Consider the following 18628-nt stretch of genomic DNA (forward strand, 5'->3'; position numbering starts at 1 on the left):
CTTCATGTTTTCCTAATAAAAGAATAACACATATGCTTTAGCCCTAACATATAGGTAATAGGATTGGATCTCTCACATCCAAATGAGCCAGTTGTGATTAAGCCACATTGTTTATGATTATTGTTTCTAATGGTTGTGCCTATCTAATACAGTCTATGGCCAAGCTTAGGTTAGCATCTCAAGTAACTTTCAAGATGTATCATTTTGTCAGATATTAACTTAATCAGATGCCATTTCCTTTTTCAAGTGGTCAGCATCCAATTGTTGTATTTCTGGCACTAAGTCACTGTCCTGGTGTCAGAGATGTTCCCTTGGAGAGTCCTGGGTGGGCACCAGTGCAGCCACTTCTAATTGCAACCCTTAATTTCAAATGCCTTGTTTTTACAGCGCCAGATTTTGTGATAATTTGAGCATTTCTGTCTGTAACTTTTTCACCAGAATTACTGTTAAACACTGTCTGTCAGTCTTGGCATCGTTTTCATACAGTTTCCCATCTGAGAAATTAATGAGGATTTGAGTTTGTCTTCTAAAAAGTAAAGGTTTGTAGGCATTTGCTGTCAGTCTCCCTGTTGAATTAAGCGTGGCCAAAACTGGGTTGCTGCTGTGATTCAGAAAGCAGAAATAATAATCCTTGTTCTAAAAAAATAAAGCTGACCTAAAATACAGCTGAACTGCTACTGTTGTCTTCTAGTGTAGCAATTTTTTTTTCTCTTTTTTTGCCTGTCGTAGAGCACAGAGCCCAGTCCTGGAAGCACTTCAGTTCCGAAGAAGCAATAATCTTGTGGAATAGTACTTGACCTCAAAGCAGTAGCTTACTCCAATTTGTGCAAATGGAAGATAATGACAAAAATGATGGGAAAATCCTTCAAAATGAGGCTCAGGGGGGCCCTTGTGGCTCTGCACAGCTCCTGCCAGGAGGGCACAGCCGGGGGGGTCGGGCTGTGCTCCAGGGACCAGGGACAGGAGCAGAGGGAACGGCCTCAGGCTGGGCCAGGGCAGGCTCAGGGTGGGCACAGCAGGAATTTCCCCATGGAAAGGGGGCTCAGGAACTGCCTTGGCACTGCCCAGGGGGGTTTGGAGTGCCCAGCCCTGCAGGTGTCCCCTGGAGGTGGCACTCAGAGCCCTGGGCTGGGGACAGGGTGGGGACTGGGCCCAGCTGGGACTCCATGGGCTGGGAGGGATTCTCCACCCTCTGTGATCCTGGGATTGTTCCTGGAAGGCAGGTGGCAAAAATGGGTGGGTACAGGCACCACCATCTCCCACTGCTCCTTATCCCAGCATAGTTCCATGGAAAGAAAACTGCTGTGAATTCCTCAGCCTGAGGAATAACACTGGCATAGAACATTGGTGGGGGGCAGTGGAGGTGGTTCCAGGTGGGGCTGCTCTGATCCTCTGTAAGGTGTGTCTGTAACTTCAGGGAGATCTTCCCTTCAGGACTTGTTGGTAGGTTGGGTTGGTCCCTCTTCCCTCAGCAGATGAGCTGTGTCCCTCTGTCTCCTTGGATTTCTTTGCCTCATTTCCCAGATTTCCTGTCGTTCCCACCAGAAGAGGTTTCCTAACACACCATGCCTCTGTTCCAGCCCTGTGCAGACAGCCTTGTACTCTCTACATGAAAACAAGAGAAAATGTTTCTTCTGTGGGAGGAGAAAAGCCACCAGATTCTACATTTTATATATGACAAGTCAGGAAGAATGAGGAGTGATTTTGTAACAGCTCCCCACCTTTATATGAAGACAAAATTCACAACTGTTCCGTTTTCACGGTCCGTTGCTTCTTTTGCTTGAAAAGGCTTTGCTTTCACTTGTGATAGTGGTTTTGAAGCAATCAAAAGACAAATCTAATTTCCAGCTGTTAGAAATGATTGTTCATGCATGAGGAACTACTGCAGTGTTATGTGCCATGTCTTTTTGGGATGGAAGTCTCGGTTTTGGTGTTTTGGTATGCCGTGAATAACAGAAGGGTTGGAGTTGGGGTGGGAGGGGGGGGAGAACTTTTTTTGGGAAAAAGTTATTTTGAAAATGAGTGCATGCTTTCATAGTGTCATGGCCAGGGTGCTGAGTTCTGCCAGAAGATTTCCCTTTGGAAAATGACATTTTCAGGGATCCACTACCTGTTTACCTTGACTCCACCGGGGACATAGTGGCTTTTCAGGGCAGCTGTGTCTTGCAAAAGAAAGCTCCTTGCACACAGTATTTTAGGTATCACCAAATGATTTAAGAGCCACTTTCTTTCTCTGTTATTGAGTATTTAACCAGGTTCTTCGCTTGGATGACTAAATTGTAAGAAGTCTTAGACAGTGGGGAGGATTTTGTAGCTGCACACAGAAGATAAATCCATAAGATAACTTCGTTATGCTTCAGACCACTTCTGCTTTCCTTGTGTTTTCCTCATCTGTCACTAGTGATGTCAGCACTAGAAAGCACCTGGAGGTGGTTGGATTCCCCATGTGTTCTTCACTTAAGAGATCAGTTTATCAATGCACATAAAAATGGTGCAGCTGGTGGTAAAGGGTTTTGTACAACATCCATATTACACTGAAATCCTTCAGGGAGATGCCTGCATTTTTACAGGCTGTGGTAGAGTGGGCAACTTTTGATTAGAGCCTGTAAATTTGAGCACAGTGTGAGCATTTAGTAGTGACGAAAAACTCTGAGAGTCAGTAAAGGCACTCAGTGTCCCCTCCCCAGGCAGGGTCACCTCCTTGCTGGCCACTGTGACCCCACGCCGCATGGTCAGTGACCAGTGGTGGCAAAGGCACCACAAGGTCTGGAGATCTCAGCTGAGTTTAGAATCCTTCACAGGAGGGACAAAAACCTGCAGGAAAATGTTCCTGCAGAGACTGGACCCGCGGGGGCTGCAGCAAGAGCTGGATCTGGAAGTTTGGATGCTTGGGAGAACAGCCGGGAGGAGAACAGAGATAACATCTCACCGCATGGCCACGCCCTGCTCATCAGCCTGATTCAGCTCTCCCTGATGAGCACTGTCCTACCGTTCAGCTTCCATGCTCAAACCTCCCTGTTTGCCGGGGGAGGAGGAGTGTTGAAAGAGCTGCTCCTGAAAGTTCTTGTGTTTCAGTGGCGGCTCTGCACCTCTGAAGAGAGAGGAAGAGTGATACACTTTCAACTTTGGAGGCTGAAATGAAATTAGATGTAAATGCATTCCAAGCAATGAAGGCAAATTTGCTTACTAATCTGGGTTGCATCTCCTTTTTCCCCTTCCTCACACTCAAAGCAGCATTACCAGTACCTGTGCCTGTGTCACCCCTTCCCAGTCCTGCTGTGCTCCTGCAGGAGCATCTCCCAGGAGCCTGGACAAGGCAGGAATAAAGAGGCCAAGGCAGCAAGGAAGGAAATGTGGAACATGGGAACTGGGAAAAGGGCAACCGTGTTTGGACATCCAGGAGAAATGTTTATTTGCACCACTTCTCTTACCTTTTCCCCCAAAAGGGGGCCTGCTGCTTAACTTCTAAGGGAATTCAGGCTGAGCAAGAAAGTCTGGCCCAGTGGGCCTCTGAAGGCGGAGATAGGAAAATGTTTGGTGTCAGTAGGGAAATCCATTTTTTTTAGGTGATTCTGTCAGCTTCCCAGCTTACCCTGTCTGCCTTGCCTTTCCCTCAGGTCTCTCTCCAAAGGTACCTTAACCCACACCTCCCTGCTGTCCTGCTGCCACTGAACTACCCAAAACCACAATCAACTCTCTCCTGCTGTCAAATTAACTTGTCACCCCAGGTTTCGAACTTGCCTTCCTCATCAGGAGGAATAGAAATAGTACAAATGTGTTATTTTGCCTTCAGAATGACACCTGGCAATGTTTCTTACCTATTGATTTAAATAATTTAGCATTTTAAAAGGAACAAATCAACTTAATTTGTTTTGGGGATACTTAAAGGTTGAGGACAATTTTATATCAATTAAAATCAGTGGTAATTCATTTATGATGGAACTAATGTAATTAATTAGATAGTTGCTGCTTATCTTCTTTCTAATACATACATTGCTTTTAAACATCTGCTCAATAGTCCATTATGATAGCACGGGAGTGATTTTACCTGAGAGCAATAGAGGAGCAGATGCTTCCTGATGACAGCTTCCCAGTTTATTTAGGAAACAGCCAGCCAGTCCTGGATTCACAGTTTTAACTTGAAGCATGGCAGGCATGCAAGTAAATTTGAAAATCAGAAACAAAAATATTTGAGATACAGGTTTCTTCATATCATTTTTAATGACTGCAGTTTGGTTTAAATGCCTTTTTTGGTTAGGGTTGTATATGACATTTTTTAAGGCTGATGTTTGTGTTTTGTCTTTTGTTTTGTGGTGTCTGTACATGTGAATGTTTTGCAGTATTTACAGAACCATCCAAATTAAAATTTGATTTCAGTGCTGTCCAGTGCAGTAACTAAAATTTAGCATTATGTCAAAAAGAGTCAGAACAACAATATAAAAAGGAAAAAAAAACTAGAGCAATTATTCAGAGAAAGACTTAAAATAGGCTGTCATGACATATGTAAAAATAAAGTGTCAGTTTTGCTTTTTAAAAATAAGTTACACCTGTGTTTTGTATTTATGGCTTTATCAGTACTGGTTAAAGAGTGAAAATGAGGTCTTGTGGGCTGATATAAAACTGTCTGAGGCTCCTTGGTTCTAGTGACCCATTTGTAGATTTTTAGCTGTTTCAAAGATCACCTTAAATGACTGCACTCGTTTTATTCATCTCATCAGCAAAGTTCATCTCATCAGCTACAAGAGATACCATCGAAACTTGTAGGTTACAAAATGTACTTTGCCTGCAAAAATACTGTGGGCTGTACTTGCAGAGACTGTAAAGAGCACGATTGCACATCAGTGATGTGTCTTTTTAAATCAGAAAACGTGAAATTGCTGTTTCCTGAGAGGAAGGGGGATTAGAGTAGCCCTGAGAAGGATTCAGCCATTTGCCTTTGTGTGCAGATCTAAAATAGTCACAAATTAGTCATTTTACCATTATGTACAAAATGCAGTGTATGCAGACAGCCTATTTTCTAGAACAGGGGTATTTAACATAGGAACAGGTAGTGTTGCTGTTTCCAGAAGTATCTTTTAGGGCAGGGTAAGCTGGTGACTAAGCAGGAGGCAAGGCTGTGGTATCTGATGAAACATTAATGCCTGAGAAGCACCATGTAGGCTCAGTTCTGAGCACAGAATCCTTCTCTTCCCCACCCTAACTGTACCTGGGTTTGGTTTTTTGTTTTCTTTTCCCACAGGCTGGTCTCTTTTGCTATTCCTACTGAAGCATTAATCAATTTTAAAGAAGGTTCAGTGTTATATAGAGAAGAATTTCTTTTTTAAGCTGTATTTTACATATAACCACTGGGTTTGAGTTGTGTGAGGAGGAAAAGAACATCTCTTCTTGGTCTGCCACTCATGTATGTGGGAGCTGGGAACATCATACCTGTCTTTATCTGGTCTGTAACACCAGGAACAGCAATCAACACTGTCCTTCTGGCAGGTTGACTTCTTCACATACAGTTTTTAAAACTAGGTTAACCCAGAGAGCATGTTTTCAAACAGTCCCGTTCAGTGCTTTAGGCACTTGTTTCCCCATAAGCAAAACCCAACCATGTCCCTGCAGGCATCTGGGATTTACCAGGGAACCTCTGCTCCGTGGCCATCTGTGATCTTCTGCTCATTTTGTGTCCAGAAATGTTTGGGCAGTTCCTTGGTCTGCAGCTTCCCAAGGTCTGGGCTTTCACTTGTGGACTTCTGTCCCTCTGCCTCAGCAGCATCTGGGTGCCTAATTCACTAAATCTGGGGAAAGTCACATCAGGAATAAAACCTGAAAATATCTTGGGTGTCGTTACTGTTAAAGTTTATCAGTTGTTATATTTTTTTCATATATCGATTCATCCATTGCTGACTTGATAAAGGATGTGAGATAAAAATGCAAAATAGCTTTAAATTTCTAAATGTGTTGTTGTATGAACACAGTGTTCAGAGGATGCTGGTTCTTCTTCTCTGCTCAGTCTTTTTCTGTTTTGCTTGGACAGATACCATAAGCCAATATTCAGGGTTGCTTGGCAATAGCCAAGTCATGAAATGCACACCCAACCTGTGGGGCATTATGGTTGCTTAGTTCATGCATGTAAATTTGGGGGTTTGAGCACTGAACAAGTCCACACCCAGAGTGTCTTCTTGGAAAGTTTGTTCTTGTGTTTAATCTTAATGGCATTATTAATTTAATGGTTACATTTTTAGAGACACTGAGTTATGACAGCTTTTAGAAAAGTCCAAACAACTGCGTGCTTAGCACTGTTGGAATATTAATTTGAAATGTTGTGAAATTCGTGCTGCAGCTGTGGTATATCTCAATGCAATTAGTTTCATCTATTTTGATTTGTTTCAAATCTACCATAAACTTTAGTACTTTACACCTGGAATATACACTAACGGGGGGAAAAAAAAAACGTTCTCAGTTTTATTATTACATTTTATGTTATTATTATAATTACATTAGATGATATATTTTATATTATTAGCAAAAGCAACTCCTGGCAAAAAGCCTTTAAAGAAAGTAGATCAGAGGATTTTTGGTGGATACATTTGATTTGTCTTTTGGCAAGCAAAACCAGATTATTTAAGGATACACTTCTAAAATGGTCTATACTGAATGTAATGAGGACAGGTACAGCTGTAGTCCCCTTATTGTGCCAGTTCCTGTGCCATGAAGATTTTAGAGAGAGCAGCTTAGAAAGATCTCAATTCTGGAAGGGCTTGCAGATTAGTTTGTGGAAGATGTCCGTAGGTTTCAGACCTCTCTGATTTCCCTGCTAGCGCTGAGAAATTCCCCGTCGAGTTTGCACGGGCAGTGCGGCGACAGGGCTGGTTGCCATTATTTCTGCTGCGCGCATCCACTGGGCCCGTGGCAGTTTCCCCGGGCGCAGCAGCAGAGGCTGACGCGCCGCTGTGGCCTCGCGTGTCGTTGCAGGAGCCCTCGGAGGACTGCCAGGCCGCCGGGGCGTGCAGCACGGAAGAAGTGGTTCGCTATGAGTACCACGTCCTCTACTCCAGCAGCTACCAAGTGCCCGTGCTGTATTTCAGAGCCTGCTGCTTGGGTAAGGCCAGCACGCGCCCCACGTGCTGCGTGCACTGGATGTTGGGAGTCCTCTCTTTTGAGCTGAGGAAGGGAGGTAATAAGGAACCAAGAGGTGAGGCTGCTCACCAGAGGGTTTTTCAGTGCTCTGGACTCAGAGCTCCAGCACCGTGGAGGAGATGATATCATCTCAGCCTGAGGGAGGCTGATCTTTGGCTCCTGGCATCTTGCCTGTGGTTGACTGAAACTGCTGGTCATTTTTCTTGTTCTTTTCTTGAAATCACTGCAAAAACTTAGTGCTGCAGGTTTAAACTGGGCTGGGCAATCAGTGGAGACATAACCACAGTGCTTGAGCCACAAGGCTGGGGTCAAACCTGTCTTTTATGCTGTTTTCTGTTTAAATTTGCTGCTTAGGGGAAAATAAAATAATACCGATAGGATATTGACTTTTTGTTTTGTATTGAAGCTGGCCCTTGAAACAGCCTGATCCTGTCCCCTCCCTGGTATGTGCATCTTGCTACCCACAGCTCTGTGGCTGCAGCCACTGTGATTTCAGCCCCCATCCTGTCAGGGGAGGAAGGAGGGACACTCAGCCTCCCAGAGAGGCCACTGCTGGTGTCACTCCCTTAATCAGCAGGCACGGAGTGATCACACTGCAGCACTGGCTGTGTTCTGTGCCCCAAGCCTGTGTACCTCTGCTCCAGGGGCACCTGGCTTGTGCCTGCAGTGGTGGGACCAGCAGGACCAGCTTGTGGCACTTGGGGACAATGTTGAGTCGTGAGCGATGGCTGTTAAGGCTTGGACTCGATCATTTTAGACCTCTTTTCCAATCTAAACGATTCTGTGATCAGCATCTTCGGTGTTTTGAATAATATCTTAACTTTATCTAGATAATGATGTCTGAATGTTGCCAGTGATATCTTTTCCTTTTTAATTAAAAAGTAGCTTAAGCTGCTTTGAATGTGTTTGGTAGATTTAATCACTCTCTGCCTTATATTGTTTAATGGTTTCTAATTTTGCAGTGTTAGCGTTTCAAAAAGCACTTCAGATTCAAAATTGAAGAACAAATTCTCTTAGGCTCCCTGGTGGAAAGATTTTAGTCTGAGGTGCAGTTTCAGGAATGGATAATTTGGGGTAAATTTTCAGAGTGGGACATGGGGAACTGGGGACATTGCTCTGCCTTTACCACCAAAACTCATTTGCACACATCCTGTTGCAAATTTATTTCCAGCATTATTACAGGCATTCACAAACGTGCAGGGCTTTGCCTTTGAACTTATTGTGCAGACAGGAAGATGAAGGTAGTTTTGCTGTGAGAGACGGGTTAGCCTATTTGTGGTCCTGAAAAATGTCATCTTCTGGATTTTTGCTGAATTTATAGTGCAGTGTCTCTACAGAAGAGGACGGAGATGGTGCAGGTAGAGGAAGTAGGACAGTATCTCTACTGTACTGTACTTCCATGTAATTAGTATTCACCATAAGCAGTTAATCACCAGAGAAGAGCTCACAGAGACAAAACAAGTTGTTTAGCTTGTCAGCACCAGGGAATCGGAGGTGTTGAAACATGACTCCTTATAGCTGGAAGTGGATATTACAGGAGCCAGTGGATGATCTAATGCACAATCATGGTATTATGTGCCAACAGCTCCCCTTGCAGTACAGAACTGTAATTGCTCCTACAAGTACAATTATCCTCTAAAACACTTCTTGGGAACCTTTCACAATGGAAAACAAGGGCTTTTTTTAGATGCTTCCGAAGGTCACCTGGGTTCTCTTCAGCATTTTGCATTCTCTTTTAAATTATAACAATATCTGACTCTTGAAGGGAGCAGGATACTAAATGCTGGCAGTAAGTGTGTTTCCTACAGTGTTACCAGCTGGTATTCTCTGATTTTAATTATGGGCAGCTTACTTTTGAAAATGAAGAATTCTGTCTTCCCTGCACGTTGTTGGTCTGCCTGTGCTGCGCTGTCTGAAGGTCCCAAAGTGGGATTTTTGGAAATGTACAGCTGGCACACAATCACTTGAGATACCTGAGCAGAGTATCCTTTGTCTTGTCCCAAACCTGCTGTGAGGAAAAACTCTGGGAGATGCCCTGAGATTTTTTCCTGTTGAGGTAATAGTCCATGGATGGGCTCCTCACTTTGTTTGTCAGACAATCAGCAATGCTCACTGCATTGCTCACCTGCACTAATCAAGGAACAATCTCCCCAAGACTTACCTCAATTTCCCAGTCTGAATTCCTACCATTGTTTGTAGACTCGGTAAGAGGAGGGGTTCCTCACAAGTCTCCTGTGAGCTGCTCCTGGTTCCCCTGGGATCCTGCCCATACTGATCCCCGTGCTAATTAGAGCTGGCTTCGGGAGCTGGAGGTGAGCTGGGATCCTTCCAGTGCTTCCACAGCCCTGCCCTGTCTTGCCTTCCCCAGCACGGGGCACAGAGCTGGAATTCAGAGCTCTGCTCCCTCCCTGGCAGTGTCTGCAATGCCCATCACACCTGGGAAACAATGATTCCTCTGTTCAGCCTGGCTGGGGCTTCTGCAGCATTCACCTCCTCCCTTTGTACAACAGCAGCTGATGCCAGCCTGTCCAAATCTGCACTCCAGCACACGCTTTACAAACTTCTCTAGAATGTTGAAATCAATGAAATCCTGCCTTTCTCCTGCTGCATGTGAGTGCAGCTTCCATTCACCTGGTCTCTCAGCCCCTCCTAGGAAAAAGGCTCCCCGTGGAGTTGCTGGGGGGGTTTTCCTGTGGTCTCCAGCTTGGTTGGCATCCTCAGGAGCTTGTGCCAGTGAAGACATCCAGTTCTCACTCCTCTCTGCTAGAACTGATGTTCAGGCATTACAGATCACTTCTTCTGCAGAAGGGAAAAAAAGTTGCATTATATCCTTGCTCTTGCTGTCTCAATTGGATTAAATAACTTGCTTTCTTTAACTCGTCTTTTGGCTTTTTTTGTTTGTGAGATGAAATTTGCTACATAAGGTGGTGGAAGGTAAGGTTTGAAATTTTGATTGCAACAGAACTAAAACATTTTGAGAGACATCTAAACTTTCTGGTAATCTCAGGGGATGGATTTACAGGGAAGATCTTGTTCTGTGCAAGGACAAATACTTCAGTTGAAAATAGTGATTAAGCATGATGAGACTGTCTGGAAAGGTGTTTGGGAACATTATAGGGTACAAGAAGATATTTTTAGGCAGTGTGTATATACATAAGAAACATTTTTCACTGCCTCATGATACTGGCCACGTGGTATTTATTCCTAATTTCAGACTTGCTGAAGTCACAGTCAAGTGTCAGGAGCTCAGGGCAGAGGCTAATTTCTCCAAAATCAGCTGTGTGCCTGCCATACCATCCAGAAACGGAGCCCTTCTTTCTTCCCCTGGCTTCTGAGACTACCAAATAGGTAGTTGAAGAAATGCATGAACCCCTGCTGATATCTGATGTCAGCAATTAGCCCTCTTGGAGACAGATGGTGTAGGCAATTATCCTTCCCCTTCAATGCTGGCATCAGCCAGATGGGCTGAGCTAGGTCCAGTAAGCTTTCTTTAATCAGCAGAGTATTTTCCTCTTTTCCTACTCTTTAAGATGTCAAGGAGCTTCAGTCTTTTCCTGAACCATCCCCATCTGAAGCCAGGCATTCAGAACCCCCTTGCCATACATTAGAAAGCCCACAGTGAGGTATCAGCAGCACAGGTGAGCACAGGCACCATTCAGGAATCACCCCGTGTGTAGGGAAAATAATGGCTCGTCTCACACTTCTCCTTTTTCCTGCAAAGGCAGAGGGAGCAGCAGGAAAGCTGGCTAAACACTGAAAAGAAGGAGCAGGACTAATGGGAGTCAACACGGACTGCACCCTCACTCCTCTAGAGAAGAGAAAAGGAATGAGGTTTTCAGGCTGACCTGCTCAAAACACTCTCTCAGCTCAGTGGCAGCTAAATCCCTGCCAATAAAAACCATGCTAATCAGTGGTTAGAGAGAGGGAGCTTCTGAGATAGGGCAACTTCCTCCAACCCTGGAGGCATGACTTTCTGTATTCACAACCACACTGGGCCTGACTGAAGTGCTTTCCAGAATACAGATTTACTTCCTGAGCTCAAAAACATGTAACCACCGTGTCCTTTCTCAGAAACACGGCTGCTCTAAAGACCATATCCTGTAAGAATTGGTTTAATTGTGGCTTTGGTCATAACTGAAATTGAATAATTTCTGTGATCATATATTCTCTTAAGCTGCACGAGCTTTTTTTTTCTCATTTGGTAGTGGTTTTTAATATTGTTTCTTTATAAAATACATCAGAATGAAGCCTCAAAACAATTTGTGCAATCTTTCAACCAAGGTGTCAAATAACCTTTAAATGAAAATCTTAGAAATTGTTAAAAGCTTTTAATTGGGAATCTCTGAAATTACTAAAAGCCCTCACTACACATAAAGAAAATAGAATACAGTGACTTGGGAAGCCTGAAAAATTTCTCTGAAAATAAATACGGAATTTTGTCTGCCTAACGAATTTCTGCTCTTGGCAGAAATTAATGTCCAGCTGAGAATGCAGCTCCTGTGTGGTCTGACAGCCTCACCTTGCTGCTATGAGAGGGCACTCAGTATTCTGCCTTCAACTATTCCTCATTTGTGGGGATGTGATTGAGTTAACCCCGGCTGGGCAGTCAAGAAGCTTTTCTCAAAAAGTTTGCTGTAGCCTAAACAGTGTAAATAATAAAACCATCCCAGCTGAACTTGGGATAAGCCTTGGGACACACAGCAAGCTGTGTCCTTGTGGCTGGATGGTGACTAAATAAATGCATGGGTGGGTGAATCTGGAGCCTTCACCTTCCTCTCCTGCCCCTTCTCCTGGCTTGGTGCTGCTGTGTCCTTCAGGTTCTGGCTGAACTTCCCAGCTCAGCTCCATCCCAGGGAAGAAAAGAGGCACGAAGGCAAGAGGCCGCTTGGCTCAGCAGGTGCCACAGTGGGCCCTTGTTGCCAGCAGCAACAATTACTGCCTGCTCTGTCAGACCAGCTGGATGTTTGAGGTCTCAGTGGGTGTAAGAATGTGTAGCAGGGCTGCTAAACATGTGAGAAGGGGGAAAAAGGGGGTAAGAGAGCCCAAAGAATACAGATCTGTGCTTAGAGCCAGTCCAAACTTGTGAATAGAATGAATTTGCCATGTGGTAAAGAACAAAGCTTGTTTTTAACTTTAACATGGTTAATATTTCAGTAACTTCTGATCATTTATAAAAATGGGACTAACAGAGTCAGAGTAATCCGTTGCATGTGCATGTGAATCTGCTCAGTGTTACTATAAAAATTCTCAGAGAAAGGTGTACAGAGCACATCTAGAGTGGCAAATCAGATGTTGCACTAGAACACGTGTTACTGTAGATTTTACACTTGGGCTTTCTCTGCTGAGAACAAAATTGCAGATATGCATGGCATTTCATATCACCTCCACACAGGTGATCTGAGTGTGAATACATCCTTCTGAAATAAATTTATGCTGTTGTAGCAAATTTCTTCATGAATATTAGACTGTCCGCAGCACAACTCTGGTATCTGTCATCTCAAAGCAGTGGATGTGATGGTCTAACAAGTCTTACCTTCATGAGGATAGCATGGAAAAACTGATTAATATGCTGTTACCCCCTCAAAAACTTCATTTGCCATGTGATTCTGCTATATGGTGCTCATATAAGTTCAGAACTTCCGGTTTTTTTTTAATAAATATGTGCAGGAAATAAAACAGAGGCTGTAGGCAGCTGGTTTGAACTTGTGTCTAAACATGGCATTCAAATATTAATTGTGTGAATAAATCTTTTTTGTTTTACAGACATACAAATGTCAGTAGAATAAAACTGATTGTCAGAGGATGATGGTTTCTGACATCTGATAAATGCCAAGATGAAGCTACTTATTGAAAGTCTATCAAATACTCTGTTTGCCATAAGCAAATAATCATTAAAAATAGACATGCTTATTTTCTAAGTGGTTGACACTAATATCTTGGCATAATTCTAGCATCACAGCTAAAAACCTGATGAAGTAAAGCTACATAAATGCAGCTCAAGAAAACGTTGTGGACGCACGAAAATGCAGTAAACTTTTATCTGCACAATTTTGTTCCTTAGATTTTCTTCACTCTCTCACTATGAGTTGCATATATTTACAGTAGGTGATTCTTCATGATGTTATTTTGTGGTTTTAAATCCACCTCACCAAAGCTTTGTTTTACAAAACCAGTTACACTTCACACCTTGCAATCAGCACAGTGAGTTGTTACTCTCAGGTGGCAGAGAAGAAAACCAAACAGGGAATTTAGGGTGGTTCTGTGTGCACCTTCAGCCAGGATTGGAACATGTTTCAGTTTCAATTCTGCTGTTCTGTATTAAAGACACAGCATGCCTAAGAGCTTTGGCTAAAGGTGGTTGTTTTTCCCCCAGATGGAAGGCCTTTAACTCTGGATGAAATATGGGGAAGTGTTCATGCATCCTACCAGGCTCGTCTGCAGGAGGGGCCCTGGGACACTATTACACAGCAGGTGAGAATCCTCTGGTCCTTCATGAAACGGGGGAATGAAATATATGCCTGGATCCTCAGTGGTCTTATTCCTCTCTTGCACAGAAGGAAAAAAATAAAACAATAAAAAAATATATATGTCTATATCATGTCGTGCTGAACCATTTACCAGCAATAGTTTCAGTCCTGGATTTTGAAGGATATATAAGTGTTCACCATTTAAGGCTTGCTTTGACAGTATCTCACATTTAAAATACTTCTCCAAAGCCAGCCCTCAAAAATTCAGGCAGTTTCTGAGTAATCGTGAATTTGGGTAAATACAAAAGCAGACTTGTTTATGTAAATAAAACATATCAGTGTAACATTTCTCGGATTGTCTGGTAATCAAATTACCAAAAAAGACTGTGTGTAATTTTCAGTTTTAAATAGACTTGCAGTCTTCAGGATTGAACAAGGGAAAATTGGTTTCCTATCCTGAAATAAGCTGGTGCTGTCTAATAGCTCAGAGCTGAGCTGGTTTGTTCTGGTGTCTTCCCTTTGCTCCAGGTCTCATGAACAAATCTGACAAAGAATTGAGACTCTCCAGGGGTGAGTTTTTTCCCCATCAGACCAAGATACTAATGTGTTTTTTCTCCCTCCCCTTCCCCTCCTTGACTTTTTTATTCCAGTTGTTTCCAGGCACTCAGGTCTCCTGCCACAGCAGCATGACAAGGATGTGACATCCACCAGGTCCTACAGGTGCTCCCTTAATTCAAATAACCCAGTTTAATTACAGGATGCCTGTTTGTAGATGGTGCTCAGCCATGGGAACCCAAGCAGAATTCTTGTTTTTTGCAGCCACAGATTATTATTTATCTTATAACAGCTTCCTGAGAAGCTACCAAGCCATGGGTGTTCTGGAGATTGCTGTGCATGTGTGAATTCCAGTTGTGAGCCAGCAGGTTCTTACAATACACACTTTTCACATGAAGCATTAATTACCTGGCTTGTCTGTGAATGAAGATGAGGAAACTGGGTTTTAATAACTTAATGTAATAATGCAACACTACTGAGAATAAAGCATAAATGGGATGTTTGGGATGTGTGAAATCAGAGTTGTGGAAGCCAAAAGGAAATTCAGGTCACTCCTACACAGGGATTATTTTTGCTTCTTAAGGGACAGTAAAGTAAAAACTGTCCTGCATCTAATAACTGGAGGTGTGTGTGGGATACTTACACACAAATTCCTGCAGAAACAGGAGTTTTGGGTGGCAGAATGTGTGGAGTGCTGAATGTGATTCTGGGACACTCTCCAGAGGTGGTACAGTCAGCTGTGAGTACACTGACAAACACAGGAAGAACATTTTGGAGAAATTAGCAGAGTTAACAGCTGCAAAATGTGACTTTCTGTGAAATAAGGAGATTATGGAAGATAATGAAAACTAGCCTGCAAGCCTCAGATCAAAGCAAGAGTCAGGTCTACAAGAAAAAAAACTGCTTTTCTCTGTCAAATGAATCAGGGTTCTGAACTGAAATACGGAGTTTTGTCTTGCCTTGCTGCTTTTCTGCTGACCCATTTTGTTATGTGGGTTAGGCTTTGCCTGCAGGGACACAGATCCTATAATGCAAGTCACTGGGCAAACTCATCAAATCAGGCTTGAGCGCTCAGTGCACATGAGCAGCAGAGTAAAAAGTGGTTTAGGATTTTAATCCAAAAGAGATACAAATTTTAGATGCTACAAGCACTCCACCACTGGGAATGAAAATTGAGTTTGCCAAGGGTAACGTGCATGTTACTTAACTTTTAACTAGAGCTGATCTGCACTGTGATTGGCCAAAAAAAGAAAGGCTTACTGACTTTTTGGGACTTTTTTTCCCATAGATTTTATGAAATGAGGGTGCCAGACCTGTGCACATTTCTGATACAACTGTATTTTGGTGTATACTCCCTGTGGTAGAATACATCTATAAAGAAATACATCTCAGGAACTGGGACAAACTGCAAAGAGTGGAGATATTTGACATTTGCAAATTTTAGTTAAAAATTTGATTTTTATAGTTACTTTTGATGATGGTGGAAAGCTATGCTCACTTCCAGAGAAAGCATCCTGAAATATTTTTCCTGACTAGATTACTGCAAAAAGCAGAAGTCAACTAGTTACCTTCTCATAAATAAATTAACATGATAAGGTTGCATAGTATTTTATAATGATAATTGATAAATGGTGATGATTTAATTGCACTTCCTCTAGTAATAATCTTAAAATGCTCAGATGAAGTTCCTGTGATTGGCTTTCTTGTGAGTTAAATCTCCCTGGGGTCTTCAGTCATCCCTTCTCTACATCCGGCGATAACTTGCTTTAGCTGTTTTAAATAATACAAATCAATTAGAACACACAGCTGTTTAACAAAACTTCCAAATGTTGCTACAGGTCTCTGTGGGTATTTCCTGATGACTTATAATGACATCAATTTAGCACACCTGGTAGGATCTGTGTGAGCTGGAAGTGGCTTAATTCTGCAATGACAGGAAAATTAAGGAGTATTTATGGATTAGTGTTGCCTTCCAGAAATGTTGCCAACTGTGATTTTCAGCTTCTTTTTAGGAGGATTCAGAACTGGAATTACAGATACTGCAGCCCCATCTCCTGAATTGTTTACGTGTAACTTGATGGGTGCTTTTTAGTATTATTTATTTATATTAGTAATTTAAATACCATATAAACATATATTATATGTATGATGTATAATATTTATAGTAGTTATTTATAAGATAGCATACACAAGTACATAGTGGTACTGCCTAAACAGCTCAAACTTATTGGGCCCTCTGTGTGTAATAAAAATAATAAATAGCAGGTGTAATGTCCCATTTAAGAAGGCAGCAGCCCAAAAGTGCCATGGTCAAATGCTAAATGGTGAGGCGAATTGAGAGAATAAAACTTCACAAGAACAGGAAAGAAGTTAAAAAAAACCCAAGAAGAATGGAGAGTGGAGAACAGAAATGAGACAAATGGGGAGGAATCTTCCCAAATATGAACATGAACATATATTGTCACATGGTAGTGTGTGGTGTAAGAACCAGGAATTAAAAAAATACACAACAGATAACTAATACTGAGTTAATTTGTAGAGGCTGCATTTGACGTTTTATCATTTTGGAAACCTCTCTGAAGATGGGTGGGAGATGTGAAGCAGCAGAGGGTGACTCTGTGGTTATAGCCAGAACTTCAGGCCGTGTGGCCCTGGTTGGGTGTTCTCCGTGGAGTTGGAAATGCAGGACTGAAAGGCTTTTATTGCTAGGATGGGTATGGGGTAGGCATTGTCAGGGCATGAATTTTCATCCTCTGTGGCTGAGGGCTTCACACCTGTTTGGAAGTGCCTCCATCAAGATCCAGGACACTGGTGTAGCCTTCACATCCAGGTATTTTCCACAGAGCGTGGAATGATGCTGGAGTGATGGATGCAGTCATCTCCTAGGAGGTAAACTGAGGCCCACTGATTTCTCGAGCACCTTCTGAAATGTAGTAATAGTGGAATAAGGGATTGAAAAAAAAAAATGGGTGAAGGCACTACTGAATCTTTGTAACTTTTTTGCCCTGATGGATATTTATAAAAGTGTAGACAAAGCAGAAGGACTTCAACGGGGGGAGAGACAACACTCTGACAAATATGTTTCTAAGACTATGATGAAACTGAGTATTGATGTAGTTAATTCAAGAACACAGGTGCCCAAGTCCATTTTTGATTTTTGTTACTTCTGCTAATCCATGCCCTCCATTAATTTTTTTCCTGCGTGGAAGCAAACTAGCAAGAGAATTTTGTAAGCTGATGAATGAAGCTGATCACAGTCTGTAGCATCAGCAGCAGTTTTGTTTTTAACAGAGTGATGTTGTCATAAAGGCTGACCTTCCCCTGAGGAAACAAAGTCGTAAACACAATCAAGAATATGTGCTAAGGCTTAATCAATGCTTAGTGGTGATGGAATGTAAAACCAAACATCCAAGGGTAGAAATCGAATTGCATTATTGCAGGAGGCTCAGGGGCTGAAAAACTACCCCATAAAACAAGAACAAAACTTGGTGACTTGAAGATCCTGCAGAAATAGTCTGAAAAAATTAATCTGTGAGTCAGGATTCCAAAGGGCTCTGGAAGCTGGGGAGCACATGTGTCCATACATGACTCCCTTCCCTTTTAACCAACACTGTTCAGATGCAATTACTTCTGCTACCAAAGTGCTCCCAGGCATGGGAGGGGACACATTTCATGTGTGGCACCTTGGTTCTGGATTTGCCAGCAATAAATCAGCATTTTCCTGGTTTAGCCATTTACTGTTGCTGCAGATGAAGTAACTCAGACCATTCTGATACTGACTATATCCTACATTTCTGAGTAGTGAGTGGTCAGGAATTTTGCATCTGTTTTTTCTCAACCATTCATTTCTCAGTTTCATCTAAATGAGGTGGTTTTCTTCTGTCCTTTGATCCTTAGCAGGTAGTTTTAATATGTCCTTGTCATATCAAAAGTATTCAACCAAACCTAAAGTATAGAAATCACAACACAGAACTTCACCTATTTCTGAGTTAATCCAGAGTCTTTTTCAGCCAGGAGTTAGGAATCTGGAGGACACATTCTTTATAGTACCTCAATAATCCTGTCCATTACATCATTTAATTTATAGCAGTGTTAACGGGAAAATCAATAAACATTATTTCTAAAATGTCAGGGATGTTAATAGTGTGATTTAAAAAAGGAGAAAGAGTCAAAACTCTGAGCAGAACACATTGATAGAGTGTTGTAGAGGCACATCTTGCTGAAAATGTGATGGGGAGGATTTAAATCATTATGGCTCAGTCATTTTGAAAAATGTGGTAAGGTATCTATTCTTAGACACACAAATCTTTCTTGCCATATTGTGGGATTTTGCTAAGTGGGGGTGGCTGTATACAGTATTTCTTAACAGAAGGTTGCTAGGATCGCTCTTAACGAATTTGAGTTGCATCAACAGTTGCTATGGATCCCCTGCTAATATTTTTGGAAAATTATTAGTACAACTTCCTGAGAAAAGGGAGTCT

The 18628-nt window shown here is 42.4% G+C and overlaps 1 protein-coding gene across 1 annotated transcript in view; it reads left to right on the forward strand.

The window, feature by feature from the left end:
• Positions 1-18628, forward strand: part of ATG10 (autophagy related 10) — a 59946-nt gene that overhangs the window by 30800 nt on the left and 10518 nt on the right. The window contains exons 4-5 of the mRNA XM_054652322.2: positions 6961-7087; positions 13499-13596. Of these exons, the coding sequence (XP_054508297.2) occupies positions 6961-7087; positions 13499-13596 (225 nt within the window). The remainder of the gene's footprint in view (positions 1-6960; positions 7088-13498; positions 13597-18628) is intronic.

Source organism: Agelaius phoeniceus, chromosome Z, assembly GCF_051311805.1.
Source record: "Agelaius phoeniceus isolate bAgePho1 chromosome Z, bAgePho1.hap1, whole genome shotgun sequence".
NCBI classification, from domain to species: domain Eukaryota; kingdom Metazoa; phylum Chordata; class Aves; order Passeriformes; family Icteridae; genus Agelaius; species Agelaius phoeniceus.